The following is a 27,546-nucleotide window of genomic DNA, read 5'->3' as shown; positions in this document are numbered from 1 at the left end:
TTAAAAATTTTCATTGCTGTTACATTATTGGCCATCTCTGTATAATTCCCTTTGAAGGCAGTACTTCAAGATGAAGTGCAAAACACATAACTATACTTGGACATGAAGAAACATGGAACATCAAGTAATATATACATATCCAAAGAAATACGAAGCTATGTTATGAGATAATACAGTTGATTGCTGATTATCCTACTTTATTATATCTCTTCCAGACAGACAAAATGCTGCATTGGATATACACATGAAGTATTGTTCCTTATATTCTCTTCTATTAAGTTTTTTAACATTAACATTGTTACAATGTATTGACAAAATAGTGCATGTTGGAGGTACATTATCTACCCTTAGACTTGTATTCATAAGGCTGACACATGAGGACCATGAGTTCAAATGTATCCCTGTCTAATTGTCAACATCTAAGACAGGTTGTATAACAAACAACATCTCAAGAGGATTCATAAAGCTATGAAAAACAAAACCAGGTACCCACCAAATTTTCAGACACCCTTACTTGAAAAGTATAATCCTCCACAGTCTGATAAATAAATAATGGACTACTTAGATGATGGGCACCCCATTCTATACACTGAACAGAAAACTACCTATCTCCAAGTGAAAGCACAATAAAAGATGAACAAAAGCCACAGAAGAAATATAAACTTTATTAAATAGATTTGTCACTCATAAAGCAAACTTTAATATCAATGTTTTCAAATGTTTCAAAATAGAAACTACAATGTAGGGATCTCCACAGTCTTGGGTAAACATGGTAAATAACTTACTTGCTTCATGTCTATGATGAAAAAGAGATGAAACAATTTTTTTTCTATAAACTAGAGACAACTGTGATGCCTAAAGTCTTTACCAAATTATTTACATGAATAGGATTTCTCTTATACAAGTTCTTTCATATTTCCTACCATCAAGATGATATATGAAGCTTTAAAATATTTACAGGAATAGAGATATGGCCAAGCAATGACAAAGTTCATTCCAGGGACCAAGGTCAGGTTTTTGATGACTTCCTGTAATTCCTGCTACAAGAATGTCCATGGGTCTAAACTTCTTGGGAACCAGCATTTACATGCACATCCCCACATAAGATACACAGACATCACATAATTAAAATTAAAACAATGTTTTTCTTCATTCCTGCATTCATTTCTGTAACAGGTGTTAGGCATCTAAAGGCTTATAGTTTTTTTTGTTTTTAACCAGGAATTGCTTCATGTAACAGAAAGACTACCATGAAGTGCAAAATTTAAACACACTGACTATTAATAGGGTTTCTCTGCATATGATTTTTTTTCTCATGACTTCAAGGACTACTTACACATACAAAGGTTGTACTGCTTACCTTACATTCAAAGGGTTTCTTCTCAGTAATGTTTTCTTTTATGTATTCGGAGACTACTGTCACATGCAAAGGCTTTACTACACTGCTTCTATTCATAGAGTTCCTCCCCAGTATGTGTTATTTTATGTATTTGGAAATAACAATATTGTGAAAAGCATATTGATTACATTTGTAGGCTTTCTGTCTGGTATTTATTCTCTTAGGTATTTGACGATGACTATGACATTCAAAGACTTTACCACAATGAGTACATTCATAAGATTTCTCTAGTATGTCTCATTTTCTGCCTTCAGAGATAACTATGATATGCAAAGGCTTTACCACATTGTTAGTGTTCACAGGGTTTCTCTCCAATAAGAATTATTTCATGATGCTGAAAACAATAGAAATATTGTTTTCTCCAGTATGAACTCTTTCATGTCTTTGAAGATTACTGTGACTTACAAAAGCTTTCCCACAATATTTACATTCATAAGGTTTCTCTCCAGTATGTGTTCTTTTATGTATTCGAAGATGACTATGACATGCAAAGGCCTTACCACATTGATTGCATTCATAGGGTTTCTCACCACTATGTGTTCTTTTATGTATTTGGAGACTACTGCAATGTACAAAAGCTTTACCACATTGATTACATTGATAGGACTTTTCTCTAGTATGTATTTTTTTATGCCTTTGAAAATTACTGTGACAGGAAAAGGCTTTATCACACTGCTTACATTCATAGGGTTTCTCACCAGTATGCATTCTTTTATGTATTTGGAGTCTACGCTGACTTACAAAGGCTTTACCACATTGAATACATTCATAAGGTTTCTCTCCAGTATGTGTTCTTTCATGTATTTGGAGATAACTGTGTTGTGAATAGGATTTATCACACTGATTACATTTGTAGGGTTTCTCTCCAGTATGTGTTCTTTTATGTATTTGAAGATGACTATGACGTGCAAAGGTTTTACTACACTGATCACATTCATAAGGTTTTTCTCCAGTATGTATTCTTTTATGTATTCGAAGATGATAGTCATTTGCAAAGGTTTTACCACATTGATCACATTCATAAGGTTTCTCTCCACTATGTGATCTTTCATGTGTTTGAAGATGAACACGACGTGCAAAGGCTTTACCACATTGATTACATTCATAGGGTTTCTTTCTAGTATATGTTTTTTTATGTATTCTGAGATGACTGTGATGAGCAAAAGCTTCACAATATTGAATACCTTCATGTGGTCTCACTTCAGTATGAATTCTTTCATGCCTTCGAAGAATATTTTGATATGCAAAGGTTTTACCACATTGATTACATTCATAAGGTTTCTCTCCAGTATGTGTTCTTTTATGTATTTGAAGATAAGTGTGATGTACAAAGGTTTTACCACATTGATCACATTCATAAGGTTTCTCTCTAGTATGTGTTCTTTTATGTATTTGAAGATGACTGTCTCTTGCAAAGGTTTTACCACATTGATTACATTCATAAGGTTTCTCTCCACTATGTGTTTGAAGATGACTACAATGTGCAAAGACTTTACTAAATTGGTTACATTCATAGGGTTTCTTTCCAGTATGTGTTTCTTTACATATTTTGAGATGACTATGATGTGCAAAAGATTCACCATACTGAATACCTTCATAGAGTTTTGCTTCAATATGAAATATTTCATGCTCTTGAAAAATATTCTGATATGCAAAGGCTTTACCACACGGATTACATTCATAGGGTTTTTCTACAGTATGTGTTCTTTTATGTATCTGGAAATAACTGTGTTGTGAAAAGGCTTTAATCCATTGATTACATTTGTGGGGTGTCTCTCCAGCATGTTTTCTCCTATGTATTTGAAGAAGACTATGAAATGCAAAGGCATTACCACATTGATTACATTCATAAGGTTTCTCTCTAGTATGTGTTCTTTTATGTATCTGAAGATGACTATGATGTGCAAAGGCTTTACCACACTGATTACATTCATAAGGTTTTTCTTCAGTATGTGTTCCTTTGTGTATTTGGAGACTACTGTGATATGCAACGGACTTAACACATTGAGTATATTCACAGGGCTTCTCTCCAGTATTACTTCTTTTGTACCTGCAAGGATAATTGGCACATGGTAAACTTTTACTATAATCATTACAGTGAGGAACCATTTTATCAATATTAATTAATTTTACAATTTTGTCTAATTATAAAGAGGAATCAGAACTTAGTTTTTATTACTTTGCTCACATTCATGTATTCCCCTTCATTAAGAATACCTGTGATGGAAAGAGTCTCTATTATATGGCTCACACTTATACCATCTTTTTTCTATACGAATTTTTTCCCATATTACAAGAGAACTAAAAGAACTCAACTCTTTACCACAGTTAATGGATTCGTAAATTTTCTAGACTATGAGTCATACTACATTTGCAAAGTGAACCAGACAAACAGAACTATTTGCACATTCTTAGTACTCATAGGGCTTCTCTGAAGTTTGAGTTTGTTGATACATTCCCAATTATATCAGAAAACCAATTAATTGTAAACTTGTATCACATTCAACAAGTCTATTCAAAGTGGGGACTACTACATATCTTCTAATTGTTTTGGGAGAGAGAGAGGAACATTGCTCCTTCCCATATCCCTATGCTAACATGCTTTGTATCCAGAGTGACATATGGTATATTCATAAAAGAAAGAGTAACAAATAAATGGTTTCCACATTGCATTCACATAGTTTGACTTTCTAGTCATAGGAGACATTTGGTATTGGGTTAAAGGTTTCTCCACAACAACCTTCTAACCCTCATAAGCTGTCTCTTTAGCTTAACTTAGCAAAGTGAGTACAAGTACACAAGTATATAAAACACCAACTTTACTATGGACAATTTGACTATTAGAAGGTCTTGGATATAAACTTATCACCTATTCAACATGTGTACATTTTGCAGTATCTGAGTGGTATGAAACTAAGTGGATTGGCAGTTCTACAGTATAGCTCTCACAGGGCTATGATCCAAAAGATGATATATATTACGGCATTATTTTCCTGTCTTCTTTCTTAGAAGAATACTTTGCAAACACAAATCAGCTACCTTACATTGATGTATAAAGTTTTGTGAGAATTTAGTAATCATCAATACTCTTAAAGCTGTGCTTAATTACACTGTTGTTTCTTTTAAAACTTCCAGGGCACATCAAAATTTCTTCAGAGGCACATTTGTATCACCTTGCACATGAAAATTACCTTCTCTGTCTTTGAGAACTTTGACAATGTTCTTCCATATTATGGTCTTCCCAACTGTAGCCTAAAATATAGTATCAGAAAATGAAAGGCATATTATAAGAAACTGTGCAATATTTAAGTTACTGTGTTAAGTGAACCTTAGAACCATGCCTGATTTATTCAGCTCATTCTTCCTCTTTCTCAGCCAAAACTACAGAAGTGCATTAATAACCAAGAAGCAGTTATCCCCTTATTTTAAAATGTGAAGGAAAATTCAGTCTTACCTACAGCAGTGAGGTTAGTGTAAGTCTCCACCATCACATCTTTGTAGAGATTCCTCTGGGAGGGATCTAGCAAAGTCCACTCTTCCCAAGTGAAATCTATATGCACATCATCATAGGTTACTGTATTCTAAAATATCCCATACATGCATAAAAGAGAAAGTGTGAAAATGACAATATAGTAAATGTATACTTCTTTGACAATATATTCATAGAATTCTGGTGCTTCCCACACTTATTCCATAACACAGAAATTGTAATGCAATCATCAAATTCCTTTAGGAGGTAGCTGAATAGGTTCACCTCTATCATCTCTGCACCCTATGAATAGGATATAGACTTGAAAGCGAAATGCCAATTAACAGACAGAGAGAGACAAGCAAACAGATCAGTGATACTGAGTATACATCAAAGAAATTTTATGAACAACTACTAAGTACAAAAAAAGATGGGCAAGATGGGTGTACTGGTTCATACCTTCAATGCTGGCACTCAGGAGGCAGAGGCAGGTGAATTTAATTGAGTTGGATTTCAGCCTGGTCAATGTAATGAGTTCCAAGACAACCAGGCATACATATTAATAAGAACCTGTCTCTGCTACAAAAAAAATAAAAAATAAAAATAAAAAGTACTCAAATGTTTTAATTGAAGTTCCTAGAAAGAGTTATGTATTTATTCCAGTTCTGTACTCATCTTTTAGAAACCTGAAGTGTTTATAAACCAGTTTATAATGTAACATTAAGAAGATCTTACTAGGGCTGGAGAGATGGCTCAGAGGTTAAGAGCACTGACTGCTCTTCTAGAGGTCCTGAGTTCAATTCCCAGCAACTACATGGTGGCTCACAACCATCTGTAATGAGATCTGGTGCCCTCTTCTGGCCTGCAGTCATACATGCTGTATACATGATAAATAAATAAATCTTTAAAAAAAAAAATCTTACTAAAGGAGATGCATGTTTAAGGAGCTACAAATAGACAAATGAAAATAATAGCAATGCAACTGTTGATCATAAATCAACAACATGGGACAGGAGAGATTAAATCCTCTGTAATGAACAGCATCTCTGGTAATGAACAGGTTTATTTGGCTGATTCTATCAAATCACAGTTTATAATTTTGGGAGTAGAGTATAGAAACTCAAGCTAGCAACTGATGGCAAAACCCACTGACAAACATTGTCTCCTCACTTTCTCTCTTGCTTCATCACTATCTCATGCTCAGATAGGTATCTTATCCAGCCCCGGCCCACTTGTTTAGGGACATTGCCACCATCAGTAGAGGAGGTGTTCCACATCAATCTTCAATCAACACAATCTCTTATATACCCAGCAGGTTCTGGCTATTATGAGTAAAGCCGACATGAACACAGTAGAGCAAGTGTGCTTGTGCTACAATGGAGGAGTGTCTTTTGGGGATATGTCCAAGAGAGGCATTTGGGTCTTGAAGTAGATAGATTCCCAATTTTTTGAAGAACTGCCATATTGATTTCCACAGGGGCTATACAAGTGTGCACTCCAACTAGCAATGGAGGAGTGTTCCCCTTGCTCCACATACTTGCCAGCATGAGCTGTCACTTGAAGTATTGATCATAGCCATTCTAACGAGTGTAAGATAAAATCTCAAAGTGGCTTTGATTTGCATTTTCTTGATGACTAACAATGTTGAAAATTTCTTTAAGTGTTTCTCAACCATTTTAGATTCCTCTATTGACAATTCTCTGTTTAGATTTGTACCCCATATTAATTGGATTATTTGGTTTGTTGATGTCTAGTTTCTTGAGTTAGTTGTTATCCTGAGTGAAGCAACACAAAGCCACATAGACAAATGTGATATGTACTCACTTATAAATGGATATTAGTGCTAAGTAAAGAATAATCACAGTACAAGCACAGACCCAGAGAGGCTAAGTAACTAAGATGGCTATAGGGAAGATTCATGGATCTCCCTGGAAAGAGGAAACAGAATATATTTTGCAGGTTGACTAGGGGCAGGTGTGGATGGGAACATGAATGATCAGGTGAGTAAAAGAGGGATGGAGATAAGGAATACAGAGAGAGATGACTGGGATGAGGGGAGGGGGTTTAAGGGTGGATACAAAAATTTAGTGCAGTGGAAACTTCCTAGAACCTATGAGTGTGACCCTAGTGAGTACTCTAAGTAATTGAGAATGTGGAACCTGAACTGGCCATCTTCTGTAACCACATAAGGCTCCCAGTGATGGGACTAAGACACCAATCCAGCCAAAATACAATCCTTCAACTCACACTTCTATTGTCTGCAAGATCTGTTTGGGTAATGGTGACTGGTTAGACCATGTCAATGACTGGTCTAACTTGAGGCCTATGCCACAAGAGGGAGACCATGCCTTGCACTGCCTGGATGAGCAAGAACCAGGAGTTGAATGACTGAGAGAATTAGGGCAGAATAAAATACAACTATTCAAAACAAAATTAAAGAAAAAAGCCAATGAAATGATTAACCATATTTTGCATTAAAATCATAAATTTGTGTCTAGCCCAACTGTAATTAGAGACGAATTCTCCAGCAGCTGATTGGAGCAGATGTAGAGGATGTTCATCCAAACACTAGGTAGAGCTCTGGGAACCCTGTTGGAGCACATCTGGGCTTTACCCAGCAGGTCTGCATAGAGAGGATAACTAGACCACAGGCCTGAGTGCAGGTGTCTGAGATGGTCTGCACTTGGCTGTGATGGGGGGAGGTCTTTTGCTCTACTCCTTAGCATTTCTTTAAAAACCCCAGAGCAGAGACAGTTGAGGCCCAATGGGTTAGGATCCAGGCTCTCCTGAGTCTATCCTATATTTTCTATCTGTCTCTCTCCCCTCTGTCCTTCTATCTAACATTTACTACTCTCCTACCCAAGAGTACTCTGGAGAAATGTGGGGGTGAGGGGTGGTCCCCCAGAGAACTCCATGGAAGAAAAGGGGTGAGGAATATAGAAGGCAGGGACATTAAGGATACCAGAAGAACAAAGGCTACAGAATCAAGCAAGGATCATAGGGGTTCACAGAGACTGAAGTGGCAATCATGGAGCATACATGGGTCTGTGCCAGGTGCTCTGCATATAAGCTGTGGTTGTTTGGCTTGGGTGTTTGTGTGATTCCCAACAGTAGGAGTGTCTCTAAATCCTTTGCCTGCTCTGGTACCTTTTTCTTCCTACTGGGTTGCCTAATCCAGCCTGGAAATGAGGGTTTGTGTCTAATCTTATCACATCCTGTTATGGTGTGTTTGGTTATATCCCTAGGAGGCCTACTGTTTTCTAAAGAGAAAGAGAGTAACAGTGGATGGGGCGGGGAGGTGTGAGGAGGTGGGGCAGAAATCTGGGAAGAATAGAGGGAGGGGGAGGCCTTGGTCAGGATGATGTAGTAGTAAACAAAGGACATACAGGCTGCCAGGATTCCATGTAAGCCACCGCCCAACAACTTCCCACACTTTCTTGGTGCCTCCCACACGATCCCCAATGCCCCCACTTCATCTTTTCTCAGCTCCCAACTTTGGCAAAGACTCTATGCTGGAACAGAGGCCACATTTGCCACCAGATTTTGAACCTCCGACTTGGATATGGGGAAGGAACTGCTGCTGTTCAACCATAGACCACATAGACCAGAAGACCTGAAGACCAGAAAGCAGATATGAACCAAGGAAGAAAACACACATTCAACAATGACAAGCTGGGAAATTAGCACCTAGATCCACCCCCAAACCCAGATACCTAGATGCTAGCTTAAGAATATAATCAACAGGGCTGGAGAGATGGCTCAGAGGTTAAGAGCACTGGCTGTTCTTCCAGAGGTTCTGAGTTCAATTCCCAGCAACCACATGGTGGCTCACAACCATCTGTAATGAGATCTGGTGCCCTCTTCTGGCCTGCAGAGATGTGTGCAGACAGAACATTGTATACATAATAAATAAATTTATATATATATATATAATCAACAACAACCAGGGCAATATGTCACCACCAGAGCCCAGCAATCCTACTACAGCAAGACCTGAATATTCTAACACAGCTGAAGCAAAAGTAAAAGACCTTAAAACAAACTTTATAACGATGATAGAGTTCCTTAAAGGGGAAATGGGTAAATCCCTTAAAGATAGCAAGGAAAATATAAACAAAATATTGGAGAAAATGAATAAATCCCTAAAAGAAAGCCATGGAAAAGAAATCAGTTGAAGGAAATGAACAAAAAAAAATGAAAATAGGAGCAAAAAAAGTACAAACCAAAGAAATTCTGGAAATGAAAAATGTAGGTAAGCAAACAGGAACTATAGAGGTGAGCTTCACCAAAAGAATAGAAGCGAAGGAAAAGACAATCTCTGGCATTGAAGATATGATAGAAGAAATGGACATATTGGTCAAAGAAAATTTTAAATCTAAAAAAATTCCCGAAACATAACATCCAGGAAATCCAGAACACTATAAGATCAAACCTAGGAACAATAGGAATAGAAAAAGATCCCAGTACTTATGCCCATAAAATATTTTCAAAAAAAAAATCATAGAAAAAAAAATTTCCTAACCTAAATGAGGACAAGAGAAGACAGCCCACAGAATCAAATAATCTAGGTTCATAGGGGATCACAGAGACAGAAGCAGCATTCATGGATCCTGCATGGGTCTGCACCAAGTCCTCTGCATATGTATTATGGTTGAATAATTGGTATCTTTGTAGGACTCCTGACAGCTGGGGAGTGTTCACTCTTTTGCCTGCTCTTGGGAACCTTTTTCTCCCTCTGGGTTGCCTCGTTCAGCCTCGATATGAAGCCTTGTGCCTAGATTTACCGTAACTTGTTATGCCAAATTTCCTTGATATTCCAGGGAGAGCTGCACTTCTATGAAGGGAAACCGGGGAGGAGGGGATCTGGGAGAGAAGGGAGCAAAGGAGGGGGCTGGGAGGTACAGAAGGAGGGGAACTGAAGTCAGGAAGGGCTATATGAGAGACGAATAAATTAACAAAGAGAGGAATGTGGACACAATGAGGGAATGTTGTAGCAAGGCAAGACTAAAACTCAGAAGGGAAACCATCAAATTATGTAGCTCTGTCTCAGACATGTGGGGCTTAATTCTCAAAGGGCTCAGATACCTCTATCCATGCAACTTTATATATATATATGTCTCTCCTTTGCTATTTCCACTACCTGTATGCAGGGGTCCATGGCAGATGTCTTATAGCTTGGGTCGCTCAACATCCAATGGTCTCAAAATACAACACAGGCTTCATCTTCATAACTTCATGCAATGAACTCTCACAGTCTTCTCACTGGGTTTCTGACTCTGCAAAACAGGATGGGTGCAACAGGGCTGAACTAGAACCAGAGTGGAAGAATCCATGACCTTTAAATTTTGCATCTTTCTTGTTTCCCCAACCAGTACAACATGGGTGACCCCCCAAAATTTGGCTTCTTAATTGGGATGGATCCTGCCAAGCTTAGACCAGAGTTGTAGCAGGTTCTCTATGAAGTTAGACTAGGAATCACTTTGCTTAATCACTCTTGGCCAATGTTACCCAACTATCTATGATTTTATGTGTTTAGAAATTAAACACGGACTTTACAACTCCCACAAAATTATCTCAAAATGACCCTTAAACTGTTATGTTTCTGAACCCCCAGCTACAGATATTTCTTCCTGACAGGCTCCATGCTGTAGAGCTCTCTCTGCAAATTAAGGTAATCTGCTATGGCTCTGCCAACTGTCATGTCCCCTTGTTGTTTTAGCCCCACTGATGTCCACACAGAAAACAATGTAGAAGAATAATTAAATTTTCAATTTCCTATGTGTGGACTATGGCACAAGATATGGAATCTGCCTCTTCCACCCACCCAACACCATGTATACCTGAGAAACCTCTGCAGTTCAGAAGAACTGCTCTTCCTGCTCTGTGACAGTGAAGACAATGACCCTCACACTCACAAAGGCATGGCTTGTGGAATCCATCACAACTCCCTACAGCTCCATTAGAGATGATCCCTAGAAAGAATCTAGAGCTACTCACCACTGGTACTCTTGATTACTAAGCCTTCCAAGGGTTCCACATTAGCTAGAGCCACCCATCTAAGCCTCAGGACATTAGCATCAGAGATCAAATGGCTCAGACAGCAAAGGTCTTCCCAGCTTTGCCCTTCCACCCCAGGAGACAGGTCTCTAGTATTTTAGCAGACATTCTTCCAGTCTCCCAGAGCACTTCCTGTTCCTCTTCCAAGACACATGGTCCTTTGTGTGAACATTCCATCACACACTCAATGTCCAGTGCATTCAACCCTTTGCTTCTGAGCCAGGAACTCCTACAACCAAACATATGCCAAATGGCAACTGTTGCTACTGTTTTTAAAGGAAAAGGAGGCCACAAATTAGAAAATAGTGAGGGGTCAATGGTAGGACTTGCAAGCAGGAAAGAGTCTGTGGACATGATGTAGTTATAATCTCAAAGAATTATTTTGAAGAGTTCAAACAGGCTTTATGGCCATGTGCTCTAGAGATTAGGGATTTGTATGGGATTTGTACTCCACCAAGGAGTACTCACACCTTTTCTCTCAGGCTGAACATCTTAAACCAGGAAAATAGTCCAGTTAGGCAGGGCCACACCGTTTTACCCAGATCTTCTATTCTGGTTGAACTAGTATAACTACAGCAATTTGGTTTCATGATAAGATCAGTCCTCTATCCAGATTGCCCTTATCTCTGGACCCTAAGAAACGACAAGTCAGGACACTGACGGGTCATCTAAAATTGATTGCCTGACTCCACATTGCTAATCTCAACCATTGTCAAATGGATAGCTAACTACATGACTAAAATAGATAATTTTAAACTCTGTAAGGATACAGCCATTAAATTTAAGAATTTAGTTGGTTTAATCAAGAGGACTGTAAGGTAATTGCCCTGGGGAACAACAGACTGGGATCAAGTCCACCTGAGTCAACACAGGAAAGCCTATCTCAGAAACATTTTTCTAAAAAGCTGGAAGTGTTCTACAATTAATATGACTTCCAAAGGAGAAATCATGCTACACACAATTAAAAGATTAATTTAAAAAGTCTTTTATTATAGCATGCATTAAGCTTTGGCTAATGCTCAAAGAGGAACCAACCTAGAACAGATTTTATATTCCAGGTATGCTGCCATCTTCCTTTTAGATTCAGATTCCAAGTTGCACTCTGAATAATTTAAATAGGGAAAGGAGACTGCAAGTCTAGCCACACAGACAGATGGGAGACACACACAGCAAAGATATTCCCAGAATTATTTCTTAAGTACACCAGTGACAAAATTGTGAGGTACAGGAGCCAGAAGATGAGAAAGATAGGAAAAACAGAAGGCAGAAAAGACAAAAGCAGGGTTGGGGAAGTCTTGCACAAGCTATGTCTCATGCCAAGTAAGGTCTTAAGAAGAATAGCATCTTGTATACTACATCCAGTGGAAAATGGAAGGAAACATGGAGCTTCTATGAAGTCAGCAGAAACTGTCACAAAATGGAACTAACTCAGGAGAAGGCAAAGAAAACAATGCTGCACAAGTGAGACACAGGGAACCCCAAGAACACCACTAATCACACCCAAAGCGCCCTTGGGACTGACAACCACAGCCCCCATGTGGTGGAAAGAACTGGGTTCTCAGGATCTGAAGCAACCCCTCCACAAAGGCCCTGGCCCCAGATCATTACCAGATCTTCCAAGCATATCCCTGGTTTTAGAGAAGGTCTGTTTTATCCTCTTATATTTTTTATTGTGAGCCTAGCCTTTAACTGCTGAGACATCTCTCCAGCCCTGTTTTATTCTCAATCATTCTGAGCTGGTCTTCAAGTATACACAAGAAGTCCTGAGGAGCAGGTTCTAACGACAGGAAAGAAATGAAGTTCCCAGCACAGCTAGAGCAAGCAAGCAAAGGGAAAGTGCTTCCTTCTTCAATATTCTTTACATATGTAGGCTGGCCCTTACCAGGTGGATCTCATCACCTCAAAATATCCAGATTAATGAAGGGTTTTCCTATTTCAAATGCTTTAATTAAGAAAAAATCCCTCAGGGATGTATCCAATTCTTTGGGTTCTAGTTAATCCCAGTGGTAGTCAGTTTGACTACCAAGAATAGCCATCACGATAGCCAAGACAGAAGAACTGAGAGAGATTTCTTACCTGCAGGAGGCAAGCAGAGCATGGGGATTTTGCTTAGGGAGTCTGAACATGTTCCTGTACAGTTCTACTTATTCCTAAGCAGTTTCAATGAACAATCCACTTCTGAACATGGTAACAAAGTAAACACAGAGACCTTTTGAGACCTTACCTCAAAGTCATACAGGAACAAATAAAAATTACAAAAATGATAGAAAGAAATGCCTCTGGCATATTGATCTTATACCACAAGATATTAGCTGAAAATCAAGTAAATGACATTGTGAAATTAGACTGCTTTGGAAAGTATGCTTCATTTAAAAAAGATAGATGTACTGATACCATAATTCTCACAAATACAAAGGACAGAGAACACAGCTATAGAAAACATCAAGGAAAATCACCTAGGAGCACTGTGGTTGCTCTTTTGAGTTGGATGGCTATGCTGAGATATTGTAACCTCAGAATAAGGCTGCTTTTACCAATGAAAAGGCTGGCTCAGAGGAAGGCCATGGCTGCTCTCATGCGGACCAGCAGGAGTTCATTTTAATTAGCCCTGGCCACTGTCTGGTTCAGGGCTGTGACATCACTCTAGAGAATTCCATTCTTTTCTTTTTTTTTTAATCTTTAGTTATTTTAGTTATAATGTGTTTTGCCTGCATGTGTCTGTACATATTACATACAGAGGCCAGAATAAGGTGGCAGATGCCCTGAAGGGGAGTTACAGCAAATGGTTAGCTACCATGTGGGTTCTGGAAATGGAACCTGAGTCCTCTGCAACAACACCCAGTGGTCTGAATAGCTCAGTGATCTCTCTAGCCCCTCTTTTTATTTAAACTTTATTTCTATACATTTATAATAAAAAGGTATTATACCACTTTCCCCCTTTGTTGTCCTCCGTCAATCCCTTCCAAAATACTTTTCTTCTAACTTCTTCCTGTGTCTTGAAACATATGAATGCAACCTTCTGAGTCCATCTTTGTTGGCTGTAGGTATATGGTTTAAGGGCTAACAACATTGTATTGGATAAACAATTAGGGAGCCCATCCCTATCTGAGACTAATTCTCTCACCTGAAGGAGAATCCCACTTTTTAATAAGCAACAGGTGTCTTACCCCCTGACTAGGCTGCCTTGAACAGGAAACATTATCAAGAACAGAAAACTTGGGATGAAAAACATTAGCAGTTAAGAGCACTAACGAGTCTTGCAGAGCAGGTTCCATTCCCAGTACACATGGAAGCTCAGTACTATCTGTAACTCTAGGTCCAGAGATTCAGACACCACTTCCTAGCCTCCCTGATCACAATGCATGAATAGGGTATAAAGACACACATACAGGAAAATACACGTACACATAAAATAACTAAAATTAAATTTGTAAAATAAATAAAGACAGATAGATAACTTGCACCATAAAACTTATTTTTCAAGCTGCATAAGGTGTTGCATTCTTTTAACATGAGGACCCCACACAGAGAGACAGGAAGGTCACTGAGTTTTAAAACCTGTGCTACAAAGTCAATACACACACACACACACACTAGAAAATAAGAACAAAATGAAGTAACATACAGGAAAAGGAGCACTGGAAAATTAGGACAATATAATACCTGTTAAAAGTCACTTCAGGGATCTGCGACTGGTGCCCATACAATCATTTTCAAAAATGAATATTGCTGAGCATGCCAGCACAAACCAATAATCCCAGCCATTGGGAGGCAAAGGCAGGCTGATATGCATGAATTCAAGGGCATGCTGGTTGACATAGTCAACTCAAGTAAGACTCATCTCAAAAAAAAAAAAAACCTAAACATTTTACAAAGGTGTATATAATTTTGATTTGTTTTCCTGTTTTGAGACAGAGTCTATTTGGAACCCCAACTGACCTTGATTTAAAGTAAATATATTGCACAATACATGTGTTTTTAATAAATACTCACATATATTCTTAAGTGTGGCTGTCCCTCACAAAACCATACTAAAAGTAGAATTTTAAATGTTAATCATGAGACATAGAGCTGAATAAAGAATTCTCAGAAAATGAAATACAAATGGCTGACATAACACTTAAAAGTGTTCAACATACTTAGGTATTAGGGAAATGCAAATTACAACTTTTCTCTTGATTTCATCTTACCCTAGTTACAATGGTTAAAATTAAAAAACAAGTAAATAAGGACAAGTTCTGGCATTGATTTTTGGAAAAGGGAACTCCATTTTACCGCTTAAGGGGATGGAAACTGATGCGACCATTTTAAAAATCAGTATGGAGATTTCTGAAAAAGCTAACTCTAGATACACCATATGACCCAGCAGTACCACTCATATGTATATATATATATGGGAGTCCATATCTTATTCTAGAGACATCTACTAATCTAAATTCATTGTGATTATATTTACAGTAGCCAGGAAATGGTAACAACCTAGGTTTGCATCAACTGATAAATGAATAATGAAACTTTGGAATACACAACACAATGGAAGGAGCTGGAAACTGGTATTTTGAGAAAGGCAACCCAGAGAAAGGAAAGCAAACATCCCATTTTTTTCTGTCACTGTGGAGGTTAGTGTTAAATCTTCAGATATGTGCTGAGTATGGCGGTGCACACCTTTAATCCTAGCACTCAGGAGGCAGAGGCAGGCAGAGCTCTGTGAGTTCGAGGCCACCCTGGTCTACAGAGCAAGATCCAGTGGACATGGTACCTATCTGAATTCCTTCATGACCAGGATGTGGAAGCAAAGGGCTCTGTGCCTTCCCACAATGAGCAAATAGCTCAGTTGCCTACAGTCCCCATCCCTAAAATGTTCAACACTCACCCAAAAGAGTACCCTGTTGGACTGTGGGGACCAATAGAATGGTCAGAGCATTTGGCTAACAAATGGTTTACTGATGGCTCATGAACCACTGATGGAACCAAAACTAAGTGGAAAGCTTATAGACCAGGGGAAGGAATGGCTAGTACTGAGGAAGGAATCACCAAATCAGCACAACACACTGAAGTAATAGCAACACTGCTGGTTGTAACATGAATCTCAAAAGGTCTTATTAATAAAAACCTGGAGCCAGATATTGGGGTAAATGCTGAAAGATCAGAGAAGCAGAACGAACCCCAGCCAACCTCACCTTGCCAACTCCTCAGCCGACCCTGTTTCCACAAATCCTCAGACGAAATCCTCAGCCTCCAGAAAGTCTGAAGAGAGCAAGTTCCTGTTTTCTCAGACTAAAAGCCTCTCAGTCCTCACCCGAAAGATCTTAGCTGAACTGCTTAAAAGCCTCTAGTTCCTGGTCCTCATGCCTTATATACCTTTCTGCTTCCTGCCATATTACTTCCTGGGATTAAAGGCATGTGTCCTTCCCAAGTAAAGATCTCAAGTGCTGAGATTAAAGGTGTGTGCCACCACACCTGGCTCTGTTCCCAGTGTGGCCTTGAACTCAAAGAGATTGAGATGGATCTCTGCCTCCCGAATGATAGGATTAAAAGTGTGTGCCACCATGCCTGACCTCTGTGTCTAATTTGCTGGCTGGCTCTGTTCTCTGATCTCCAGATAAGTTTTATTGTGGTGCACAAATAAAATATCACCATAGCAAGCTATAGCACAAATAGCTAAGGAAGGTAAAAGGAAAATCTGCGTCTTCTGATTCATGGTGTGTGTGCAATGGTATGGCGATATGGTCATCAAAATGGAAAACCACTAACTGGCAAATAAATGACAAAGATATTTGGTCAAGGGAGGCGTCAAGGAAATAGCAATGCACAGCAAAGACATCAAAATTTAAGTAACTCATGTAAACACGCACCCAGGCAAGACTAAAGAGGCATTTAAAAATAATGAAATAGCAGACAAATTGGCATCATGTTCAATTAAGACGAGAATACTAAAACTTGCTAGGGAACAAATTCAGAATAAATTATCAAAGGCCGGTACACTACACGGTTTGTAAATTTGGAAGTTTACCCCTAACGCTGAAAAATGAGGTGAAGTGGAGAACTGAATTAAATCATAACAACCCTATGAGAATGACTATTAAAAAAAAAAAACAGACTGGAAAATTAAGAAACCTGAGAATGTTAGCCTAATTAGTAAAGAAGAAATCCTAAAATTATATAAAACAGTGGGATATGTAGGCACACATGCTTTGTTCCAATGGTTTTATAGAAGGAACCTGGAAAGCCTGTATACATGCAATTAGAGACTGTCACTTTGTCTAGCACTTAAAACTAGATCCAGACATGAAGTCCAATCTGTAACATGGTCTCCTAAACAATTTAATTATAAACTACAAATAGATTTCATTAGACCCTTGAATATTCACAGGAACCTATATGTCTGCACCCTTGTAGATATAAGCACAGGGCTTAGATTACCTAGAGAAAGTCATAGACCACACCAGTTGGAAACAAAATAACATACTTGGGTGCTGGATAGCCTGATATGGCTGCCCAATAATTATTGAGTCAGATCAAGGAACACATTTTACAGGTTCTAAAGTTCTGAGGTGGTTCCAGACTATAGATATATAGTGGGTCTTCCACTTAGCATATAACACAACTTCAGCTGGCAACATAGAAAGATAGAATACACTGCTTAAAATCAAGTTATTATAACTCAAAGATACCCCTTGAAAATGGCTATTAAAAGTGCATGCTATTAGTTAAATACTAGACAAGATCAAATAGAGCTTTTCCCTTAGAAGAAGCTATTAAATCAGACTTAAGGTTGGACAACAACCAGATATTTCTGGACCATGCAGAATAATTCCCTATAAATGTGTTTACAAGACAGAAATACTTAAGACTTAAAGGAGACATAAGTCTTGGCACCTGGAACAGTCAATATAATCTGGACCAAAGACAAGAAGGGAAATCTGAACCTCAGAAAATTAGATGATCTACAACCATAATGTAGCTAACCCAATATATATGATTTGTACTTTCATAGGGATAGTAAAAGCCTTAGGATTACTTTACTAAGCACTGGTACTAACTGGGCATTATACCTTCTGTCCAGACAGAGAGGGAAATAGAACATGGCAAGGTAGAGTCATAACAAATTACACCCTATGCCTCATAGAAACTTTACCATGAAAATTAAAAGAGAACACAAGATGAAAAAATGTCACAGTATCAATCTGCTGGGCCAAGGCACCCAGGGCACTGTTGCTGGGACTCCTCCTGTAGATTTTATAATTTAAGATTACCCAGTGAGTCAAGCACAGGCTCTTCAACAACACTATCATTCATTTCACCATCATGAACACCACTGAGATGGACAAAGTCAGAGACATCATCACCCTCATCAACAACCATATCTATAGCAACAGGTATGATGAATGAAACAACCACCATACCAACAGCTACAATAACAAACAAACCAAGAGAAAACTATGAAATTGGTGACTTACCCTACTACACTTGGATGGATTTCTGCCAGAATACTAGAACCATGAAGACTTCATCCTAAAACTCACCTACACTAAGAATGCATTCTATGTTCAACATGTTCATTGTGAAGCTATTATTGGCAATGCAGCTTGGTATAGCTATTGAGGTGAATGAGAAAGGCTAATGCCCATATTGCACCAAGTTTGAGAGCTAGTCACCAAACCAGGAGTACACTGAAAACAACAATTTTAAAGAAAGAAACCCAGTGGAATGACATTTAACACTGATTTGAAGAAATATCACAGCAGCAACAGCCATCTACCACTTCCACTGGAGAAATATCTCTTAAACCATCCTTATGCCTTATAATGAAGAACAAGGGAGAATAAGATTAGAGATGCCAGACATGGAAACAGCAGCAAACACAAAATTCCCCTCATTATTCTTCATGCCATACATACTGAAGATGAACATTGTATTTGGCTACCAGTACAATGAAACTATCAGGATCACAAGTGAAAATGTATACAATTATCCAGATTAGAACCAGAATGAAGAGCCAGGTTACATGGCTGAGAAGACATCAACATCAACCACAACAAACCCATATGAACCTATGATTTGGCAGAACTGTACCTTTGACCCAGACACTGATAGGAGAACATTAGGAAAGCATTTTCTCTCTTGGAATACAATACTACTACCATATGGATTCAAATGCCCAAATTCATTTTAGACTAAAACCACAACTGAAGAGGCCAATTGTGACTGTAGTGTTTGTGTCTGATTTTCCCAACCTACTCTACTATGGTAAGACAAACATATGTAATAACTACTTGATAGGGAAGGCAGAAAATGATTCATTTCCTCCTATTGATGACTGGCTGTAAATTACAGCATTAGAGATGCAACATTGTAATTTTCCATTGATCTTAACTGACCCACTGCCACAACCCTTCATATCTTATGATATCAAAGCCTCGCCACATTGAGGAGAACCCATGCAGACACCTGGATATTTCATGCCTGCCTAATGTTCTACAGAACTCAGATTATACCTTAGCACAGCCAGCCATATTTTGTACTGACATGGTCAATATACCACCACAAAAGGCCTCAACCCTCATAATAGACTCTCTGGGATGGGAACCAACTGATGCAAACAGTAATAATGTACTGACTAATGTCACCTCTTCCATATGGGATGACCTCTCAATGCAACCATCCAATTCACACTGGACTTGTGAGGGCAAGTTCATTCAAATTACTTTGCAGTCCATCAAGGGCTCCAACTTCAACTGGACCACCACTATACAAAGTTTAGTGTTTAATACACCACCAATAAAACAAGTCTAAGTGGTGGAAGAGACAATGGAGTAACCAAACTGACCTACCAGTCTTTTTCATACACCACTCTTAGAAGATATACAACTTGACAACTACAGACACATTTTTAAGGAAAATTATGAAACCAAAGGAACAATGGACTGCACTAATTATCAATGATATACTGAAACCCATCTTTATAACAAAAAAAATCTGCTTGCCAAATGAGGAAGAATTTTTGTAGCTATGATACCATGCTCTATAACGATGAAAACAATAAACCACCCAATTCCTTTGGATATACAAGCCAGAAACATCACACACTGGTTCCTTCCAGAATATAGAACATCAGGTCCCAGACTGTTGAAATTACAGGCTAGATTTATACTAGCTACCAAACTGATTACATCAACCCAAAAGTAGAAATGATACAATTTGTAACCAGAGGATGCTCTAGATCCTATGACATGACCTTGATCTGAACAGCAGCTAGAGCATTTTCCCCAAATCCTGACCCTTGAATCAGAGACTTCTGTTAGAGACTGGACCTGAACTTCAGCTAAGATACATCACACAGGTGGGCAGCCTTGGGGAAATAGTCTTAGGATCTTAGTTAGGAATTTAGAGTGTGAAATTTGTGTGATGTCCATCAGCATAATAAAATATAACTTTTGTTATACTATCGATGCATACCTACCTTTTTGCTGATAAAAATTAGGATCATTTTCCTATGATTGATGATTAGGTATAAGTCTGCATCAGAATGAGGAAAGAAAAACTTTCCCAAACCAAATGCAAGATAACAGATTTTTAAAGAAACAGTGTACAACTTGTATTATGCATCTAAAGCAACTTGTTTTGCTCTAATTGTTTTATAGGTCCAAGAACTTTTGAAAACAAATTTAGCACTGTTTTTATGTGTATGTTTGTGTGTTTGGGAGAATGTCTTTCATGAATGTACAGGTGACACACCAGAACAGAGGATAGTATATCCCCTGGACCTGAAATAGCAGGTGGTTATACCGCCAACTTGGGTGCTGGGATCTGAACTCAAGTCATGCCCAAAAAGAATATGTGCTGAAATAAAAGGGGTGCATGAAAGGCTGTAGAGCCATAGTAGGCTCTGGAGGAGATCACCACCATTTGCAAAGAAAGCTCTAGAGCATGGGGCCATTCTGTTTGGAAGAAATATCAACAGCCTAACAAGACCTATAATACTTTTTATCCAATAATCTAAGCCTTCCACAAATTAACACCAGCAAAACCTAAATAAATGAAGTAAATAAATGGTCTTTGGAAACATGATTAATCTATATTAATATATATGGTTAATTTGCACCATAAACTTAATACAATCCAATGACAATGTCTAACAATTCATAACAGAAAAGCTGATTCCAAAGCTACATGCAAAGTGGAAATACAATGCTCAATGGGATTACTAAAAAATAGTACACACATTGACAAAATGTGATTTCTGTATTTACCATGAGAGCTACAATAATCAAGAATATTTATAATATTTGTAAAGGAATAAAGGGGATGAAGAGAACAAGCCAAGAACAAAAGAAAGAAAGTACAGTCAACTTTTAATCTGAAGTCCAAAGGAAACTCAGCCAGGAAAAGTGTGATCTTGACAAATGTTACCCAGCTACCTATCATTCTATATGTACACAAGTGTACTAATCACAGACTTCACAACTCCCACAAAATTAACTAAAACTGATCCTTAAACTATTATGTTTCTGACCCTCCAGCTACTGATATTTCTTCCAAACAGAAAGGCCCATGCTCTAGAGCTCTCTCTGCAAATGGTGGTGATCTCCTCCAGAGCCTACTATGACTCTACAGTCCCTCACGCACCCCTTTTGTTTCAGGCAAATGCAACACCAATGATGTCCAGTCACAAAACAAGGTACAAGAATAATTTAATGTCTGCTTCCTGCCACGTGGATTATGATCCACAACATGGCATCTGCCCTATCCCCTGCCCAACACCCTGCACAACTGAGATACCTCTGCAGCTCAGAAACTCCTATTGTGCACTGGAACTGAACTTTTCTGAATCACACCACTGTGGCTGCTGGTAGTGCGAAGGCAATACAGACCCTATCTTAGGGTAGGGCCACCATCTTAGACCACCTGCTGTACTCAGTTCCAGGAAGGACCTCAGGAATGTGCCATAACAACTCGAACAGATACAGAGCAGAATGCTCCTGCAGACATTCTGTCTGCGGTTTATGGCCCTTGAAGATATCTAATCATCCTGCTGAAGAGTCCAGATAATCCTGTTCAACAGGTTGTGGTTCCCCACCAAAAGTCTAACCCAATGGTTTTAAAGTCTAGATCAATAGTTTCAAAAAATCACCTTGCGCCATATCCCTTCTACCCAATCCCAAGTTGCCAATTTCTGGCTTGCAGTTTTTTCCTATAAAAACTCTCTACACCTGGGCTCACCACTGCCGCCACATTTCCCTCCATCTGCCTGATGGTAGCCCAGGTTGAACCTGACAATAAAAGGACCCTTATGTGCTTGCATTGGAAACCAACTACTTGCTGGTCTCTGGGGGTTTCGAGAAACGAGCACAACAGTAGCAGAAAGTTAAAAGTATTCTAATCATGTATTGCTGAAGGATGATCCCCATCACCTCCTTTCTACCAGGTTCTAAACTATCTGTAACATTTATAAGACAACTGAAAGTGGAATGCAACATTCAAAACTTCTAGAAACCAGACCTTCAGTTTTCCAATCTGGCTTCCCTCTGCACACCCAAACAGTTGCTGGGTGTCCACACAAGACATGGATATTACCAGCATCTCAGCCTCCCATGCCAGTGCAGCATAGCCTCCCCTCCCCAGGGAATCCACACTCAGAGGTCAAGGGCCACTGCCCAGGTCAACACATGGACCAAAACCACAGTCTAACTTAGAGTCCATCATACTCCCAGCAGCTCTGAGAGCTCAGGAAACTTGCTCCTTCTGGTCTGGGGACAATGACCCTCACAATCACCATGCTATGGCTTGTGGTCTTCCTTATAGCTCCCTACAGCAGAAACAGGTGAATCCTGGTAAAAAAAAAAACCTGTAAGCTACCTCCAACTGGTGCTTCTGCCTTCTAGAGTCCCTCATTAGCTAGGACCACCCAGTTGGGGCTCTAGACATTAGCAGTAACCCCCCTGGGTGAGCAGAAATCAAATTACTCAGACAGCACAGCTCTGCCCCTCTACTCTATGGTCAGCCAAGGCCCTAGTCTGAGAAATTTGTAGTTTAGTAGAACCTTCCATTCTCCCAGAGTACTTCCTGTTCCTCTTTCAAGGCACAGGGTCCTTTGTGTTGCACATTCCATTACACACTCAGTGTCCCACACAACCAACCCTTTGCTTCATAGCTGAGAAGTCCTACAGCCAAACACACATCACGCTCAAACAGTAACTGTTATTAAAGCAAAAGAGGCCATGGGTTAGAAAACAGTGAAGGGTCTATGGGAGGGCTTCGATGCAGGAAAGAGACAGTGGAAATGATACAGTTATAATCCCAAAACAATATGATTAAAAACTTAAAATAGGCTTTATGGCCATGTGCTCCACAGACTATCAATGTGTATTAGAGCACACCAAGTACTACTCACACCACTGTTCTCAGGTTGTACATCTTAAACCTTGAAAACACAGTCATGTCAGTCAGGGCCACACCATTTTATCCAGTTCTTCCATTTTGGTGGAACTAATGTAACTACAGTAATTTGTTTCCATGAATGTTTGGCTATTTATCCAGATTCCTGATTGTCTGGTCTTTGAACCCAAGACATGGCCAGTCAGGACATTTATCAATCACCTAAAGTTGATCACCTCACTACTCATTGCTAACGCCAACTACCGTCAAAGCAGGAAAGCTTTTGCCCTCTTTCTTGTCCCTCCCTTCCTGTGCTGTGACTACACCTGATTTAGAGTCAGTCAACTCAATTTGTACACAGGTCCCTCTTCATTTGTAAGTTCCCAATAAAATCTAGAGAACTTGGGGGACACTCATTCACTGGTCTATTTCTCCTTCTCACAGACCAAAGTCCAGCCTGGAAGGAGTGACAGGACTCTCTTTCCATCCCTGGGCAGCACAGGCAGGATTAGGGATTCAAAGCAATTCTCAACTACATCCTATAAGGCAACTCTGAACTACAGGTGACTGCTGTGGGCCGCAGGAATACATCATAAGAACTCAGCTGGTTATGACAAAGTCACTACCTGGAGGGATCAGGGAATTCCTCCAGAGGAAGTCAAATTCCAAGGAGCGTTTGGTGTTACTTGGCTTGTTATATATCAGCTGTCTTCTGTTATGAAAATCATGTGTGCCTTCACAGTTTTCCCAATTGACTTTTCCCTAAGAAGGGCTAACAGTGTAGACTGATCACTCTCTGGACACACACATTCCAGGTATTTGGAGAACAGCCTCAGGAAAGGCTTTCTCTGGAATCAGATATCTCCCATGGCCACTTTCAAGGACTAGCAGTAATAACAGTCCACATGCAAGTCTTCTGATTTGAGATAAATTCCACAAGGAGACACCGCCTAGATCAGGTGGATGTTAAGTAATAGCTTTACACAATTTAGCTCAGACCCTCCTTTCTTACAGCCTTACTAACTTTATAGACCTCTAACTCCTTACCTAACCACTTCTAGGAATATTTAGATAACTTTCTGTGCTGACAGCTATGCTCAGCCAGAACCCCAGTTCAAGCCTCCCTGTAATTATCATCATTGGCAGCATCCGGCCAGGTCCATCCCCAGTTGAAGGAAAGTACCTTATCAGAGATATCTCTGTACTCTCTAAGAAAAGACTTAAGCATCCAGGCTACCTGTTTGAGAAGGCCTGGCGGATGTGCTAATTAAGCTTTACTTCCTGCTTTCCCAAACCTTACCTCTAGTTCCAGATCTCCCTTTAACTATCACCAAAGGCATCTAGCTGTACACAGGTTGCCTAGCAACTGAGCACACTTTCCCCCACCCTGCAGAAAAAAAAACGGCAGATAGCTTGGATAGATAGGAGCCACAGGAAAAAAGAAGGCAGTTTTATTTTCTCCCATTGATCTAGCAACTTATAGATTCTTAACATTTTCTACCATTCATGTTTGAGGTTATAGTTGAGCACATAAGAGCCCTCTTCTTAGATATTACCTGAATTTAGCCTTTAGTTAATTCATTCCCCATTGGTCACTTCCCTTTGGGGTTGCAAATGATAATTAACGGTTACTGCCTCTCTGTGATTCTTATCACCCCTCCATTTGACCCTGGTAGCCTGGCTTTGCACTGCCAAGAGATTACGGTTTGTAAGTGTATATATACCAGGACTCCCTGGGCACGACAGGACAGAGAAGAGAAAAGAGAATGGAAGAACTAGACGGGTAAGAACTTGCAAGGAACAAACTGAGATGGGGAAGAACTAGGTTGAATGGCTAGAAGAGAGGACTAGAGGAACGAGATGGAAGATGAGGAAGAGCGAGATGGTGAAGTACTAGCTGGGTAAGAACAGCTGAAAAGTACCTAGATGAGGCAGAGTTAAGATAGAACTTAGAGGGAGCAATGGATAATTACAGAGAAAAATCAGGCAAGAAAGGAGCTAGGCATGAGAGCAAAACTGAAGCTGTGTATAAAGGATGTTATGCCAGAGGAATTAAAGCAAGTGGACTATAGAGCTCGGTGTGCTGAGATTCTATTTCCCGAAAATAGTCTTCGCCGTTAGTAGTTCTCTCTCCTGAGCCCCTGGGATGTATAATATATTAAGGCTGGTCCCTCTAATATTATACAAGAGGTGACATTGATCTAAATCAGTGGTTCTCAACCTTCCTAATGCTGTGACCCTTTAATACAGTTCCTCGTGTTGTGGTGAACACCTCTCAATGGTAAAATTATCTTCACTGCTACTTCATAACTGTAATTTTGCTACTGTTATGAACTGTAATACAAATAGCTATGTTTTCCAATGGTTTTAGGCCACTACTATGATAGGGTCATTTGATCCCCCAAAGGGACCACCACCCACCAGGCTGAGAACCACTGCTTTAAACTGATATCAGTAAATAAATAAATAGGAGTTGGGAAAAAAACAAAATGAAATTCTTAAAGACTGGGAAATATTGGAAAATATAAACAAATAAGCTGGGCGGTGGTGGCACACGCCTTTGATCCCAGAACTTGGGAGGCAAAGCCAGGCAAATCTCTGTGAGTTCAAGGCCAGCCTGGGCTACAGTGAGCTCCAGGACAGGGACCAAAACTACACAGAGAAACCCTGTCTCAAAAAAAAAAAAAAGAAAAAAGAAAAAAGAAACAAACAAACAGAGATTATAGCAGTAATGCATTTAAAGAAAATGAAATTTTTAAAATGATACCAATAACTGATACCAATAGCTGCTGAGTGCTATAAACTGACCTAGATTTACAGCCAATGATCTGTCTCAAACCTCTAAGATGACTTAACTGTGTCAACCAGGACTGCACATATCTGCATAGGAGAGTTCCCTAAGTGAAAATTTGAGTACTCGGTGGTTCGAGCTACGCTCCCTAAATTGTACACCCATGAATTGTTTGTCTTCATTCACATGGAAGGAATTAATAGACACACAAATCCTATTCCTGTCGCTGCAATGCACAGTCCACTATGTGACTCAAACTGGTCATTTTAGAACTCTGTGGTGCTACAGGCCTGTAATCCAAGAATTTAGGGTGGTTAGTCAGGAGGACAGCAAGGGCAATGCCCTGTGGGGCTACAGACAGGGTTCAAGTCCACCTCAATCTTACATTGGAGACTTTTACTCAAAACCACGTTTCAAAAAGAATGGAGATGCAGGGGGATGGGGGTTGTGGTGGGGTTGGGGGTAGGATTGGCTGGTTATAATTTAGGGCTATCTCCTTTGTTATGAGAATTGTAGTTTAACGCCCAGTTAGTCCTGGTGAACAAACATATACATTTTATCACATTAATCTGTAACAGGCATGGTTTCCATATTAGTTGTCTTTGGGGTATTTGGAAGGCAGCCCTCCTTTTGCTAAATTCTACTTAGTGTGACTTAATGTCTCCTAAGAATTGGTAAATCCTTATACCATTAATTCAGTTCCATCAATTCTACTTGTTTTTTGTTTTCTTTTGTTTTGTTTTTGGAGGGAAGTTGGGGGCGGGGCGGAGGGGGGGGCGGTTCGAGACAGAGTTTCTCTGTGTAGCTTGTGGAGCCTGTCCTGGAACTCACAGAGACGCACCTTCCTCTGCCTCCCGAGTGCTGGGATTAACCACAGCCCAGCCTAATTCTACTTTTCTACATCACAGTTTAGCAGTGATTCACTCTGGACGGATCCTAAACCTAAATGTTACATGTTAAAAGTGCAGAACTTCTGGAAGATACTAGAGAGACCAGGGCTCTCCGAGTCTGGCAAATCTGCCTTCCATAGTGGCAATATGAGCACCACAGGTGCCAGCTTTTCACGGTGATGTCCACAATAAGGGCATTCCTAAGCACAGTGCCGCTCCCAATACCCTGCACAGACACAGCCCATAGAGTGAAGGTATTCACAGGCTGCCGCGCTGGCCCTGGGAGTTGCAAGGACCACGCAGGACGGATCAGGACTACACCAGGACCTCCCACTCAGCCATGGGAAGTCCTACTACATTGGCTCACACGGCTCACCCGGCTCAGCCGACTGGTCCTCCCAGTCTGGGGACAGCAGCCCCTCGCTCACCATGGCCGACCACTCCTCCCAGCCTGGACAGCAGCCCCTCGCTCACCACGAAGCCGACTCTGTGATCAAGCGCACTTGGCCCGACAGCGGAGATCAGCAGAGGAAATAAACCTAGCGCCCGGAAGAACCCTCCC

At 39.8% G+C, this 27,546-nt stretch overlaps 1 protein-coding gene across 5 annotated transcripts; it reads right to left on the bottom strand.

The window, feature by feature from the left end:
* Nucleotides 1-645: 645 nt before the first annotated feature.
* LOC102908692 (uncharacterized) lies at nucleotides 646-27,546 on the bottom strand. Of its 5 annotated transcripts, XM_076553241.1 has the most exons (6): nucleotides 27,361-27,532; nucleotides 10,009-10,144; nucleotides 5,328-5,447; nucleotides 4,854-4,980; nucleotides 4,591-4,651; nucleotides 646-3,449 (listed from the first exon to the last, which is right to left on the bottom strand). In XM_076553241.1, exons 4-6 carry the CDS (start codon nucleotides 4,885-4,887, stop codon nucleotides 1,721-1,723), a joined length of 1,824 nt encoding a protein of 607 aa, XP_076409356.1. In that variant the 5' UTR covers nucleotides 4,888-4,980; nucleotides 5,328-5,447; nucleotides 10,009-10,144; nucleotides 27,361-27,532; the 3' UTR covers nucleotides 646-1,720. The 5 variants fall into 5 exon arrangements, with proteins under 5 accessions (XP_076409356.1, XP_042118801.1, XP_042118799.1 ...); XM_042262867.1 differs by lacking the exon at nucleotides 5,328-5,447 and having other exon boundaries at nucleotides 27,459-27,546; XM_042262865.2 differs by lacking the exon at nucleotides 5,328-5,447 and having other exon boundaries at nucleotides 27,413-27,534.

Source organism: Peromyscus maniculatus, chromosome 17 (genome assembly GCF_049852395.1).
Source record: "Peromyscus maniculatus bairdii isolate BWxNUB_F1_BW_parent chromosome 17, HU_Pman_BW_mat_3.1, whole genome shotgun sequence".
NCBI lineage: Eukaryota > Metazoa > Chordata > Mammalia > Rodentia > Cricetidae > Peromyscus > Peromyscus maniculatus.
Note: the sequence above shows the minus strand (reverse complement) of the source record. Positions and strands in the feature narration are given on the sequence as shown.

Coding starts and splice junctions, on each gene's coding strand:
- LOC102908692 (XM_042262867.1), bottom strand. CDS start 10,059: ATGTTGAGCGACCCAAGCTATAAGACATCTGCCATGGACCCCTGCATA. Junction 4,981..10,008: donor CCATGGACCCCTGCATACAG/GTAGTGGAAATA, acceptor GGGATATTTTAG/AATACAGTAACCTATGATGA. Junction 3,450..4,590: donor AGTTCTCAAAGACAGAGAAG/GTAATTTTCATG, acceptor TTATCCTTGCAG/GTACAAAAGAAGTAATACTG.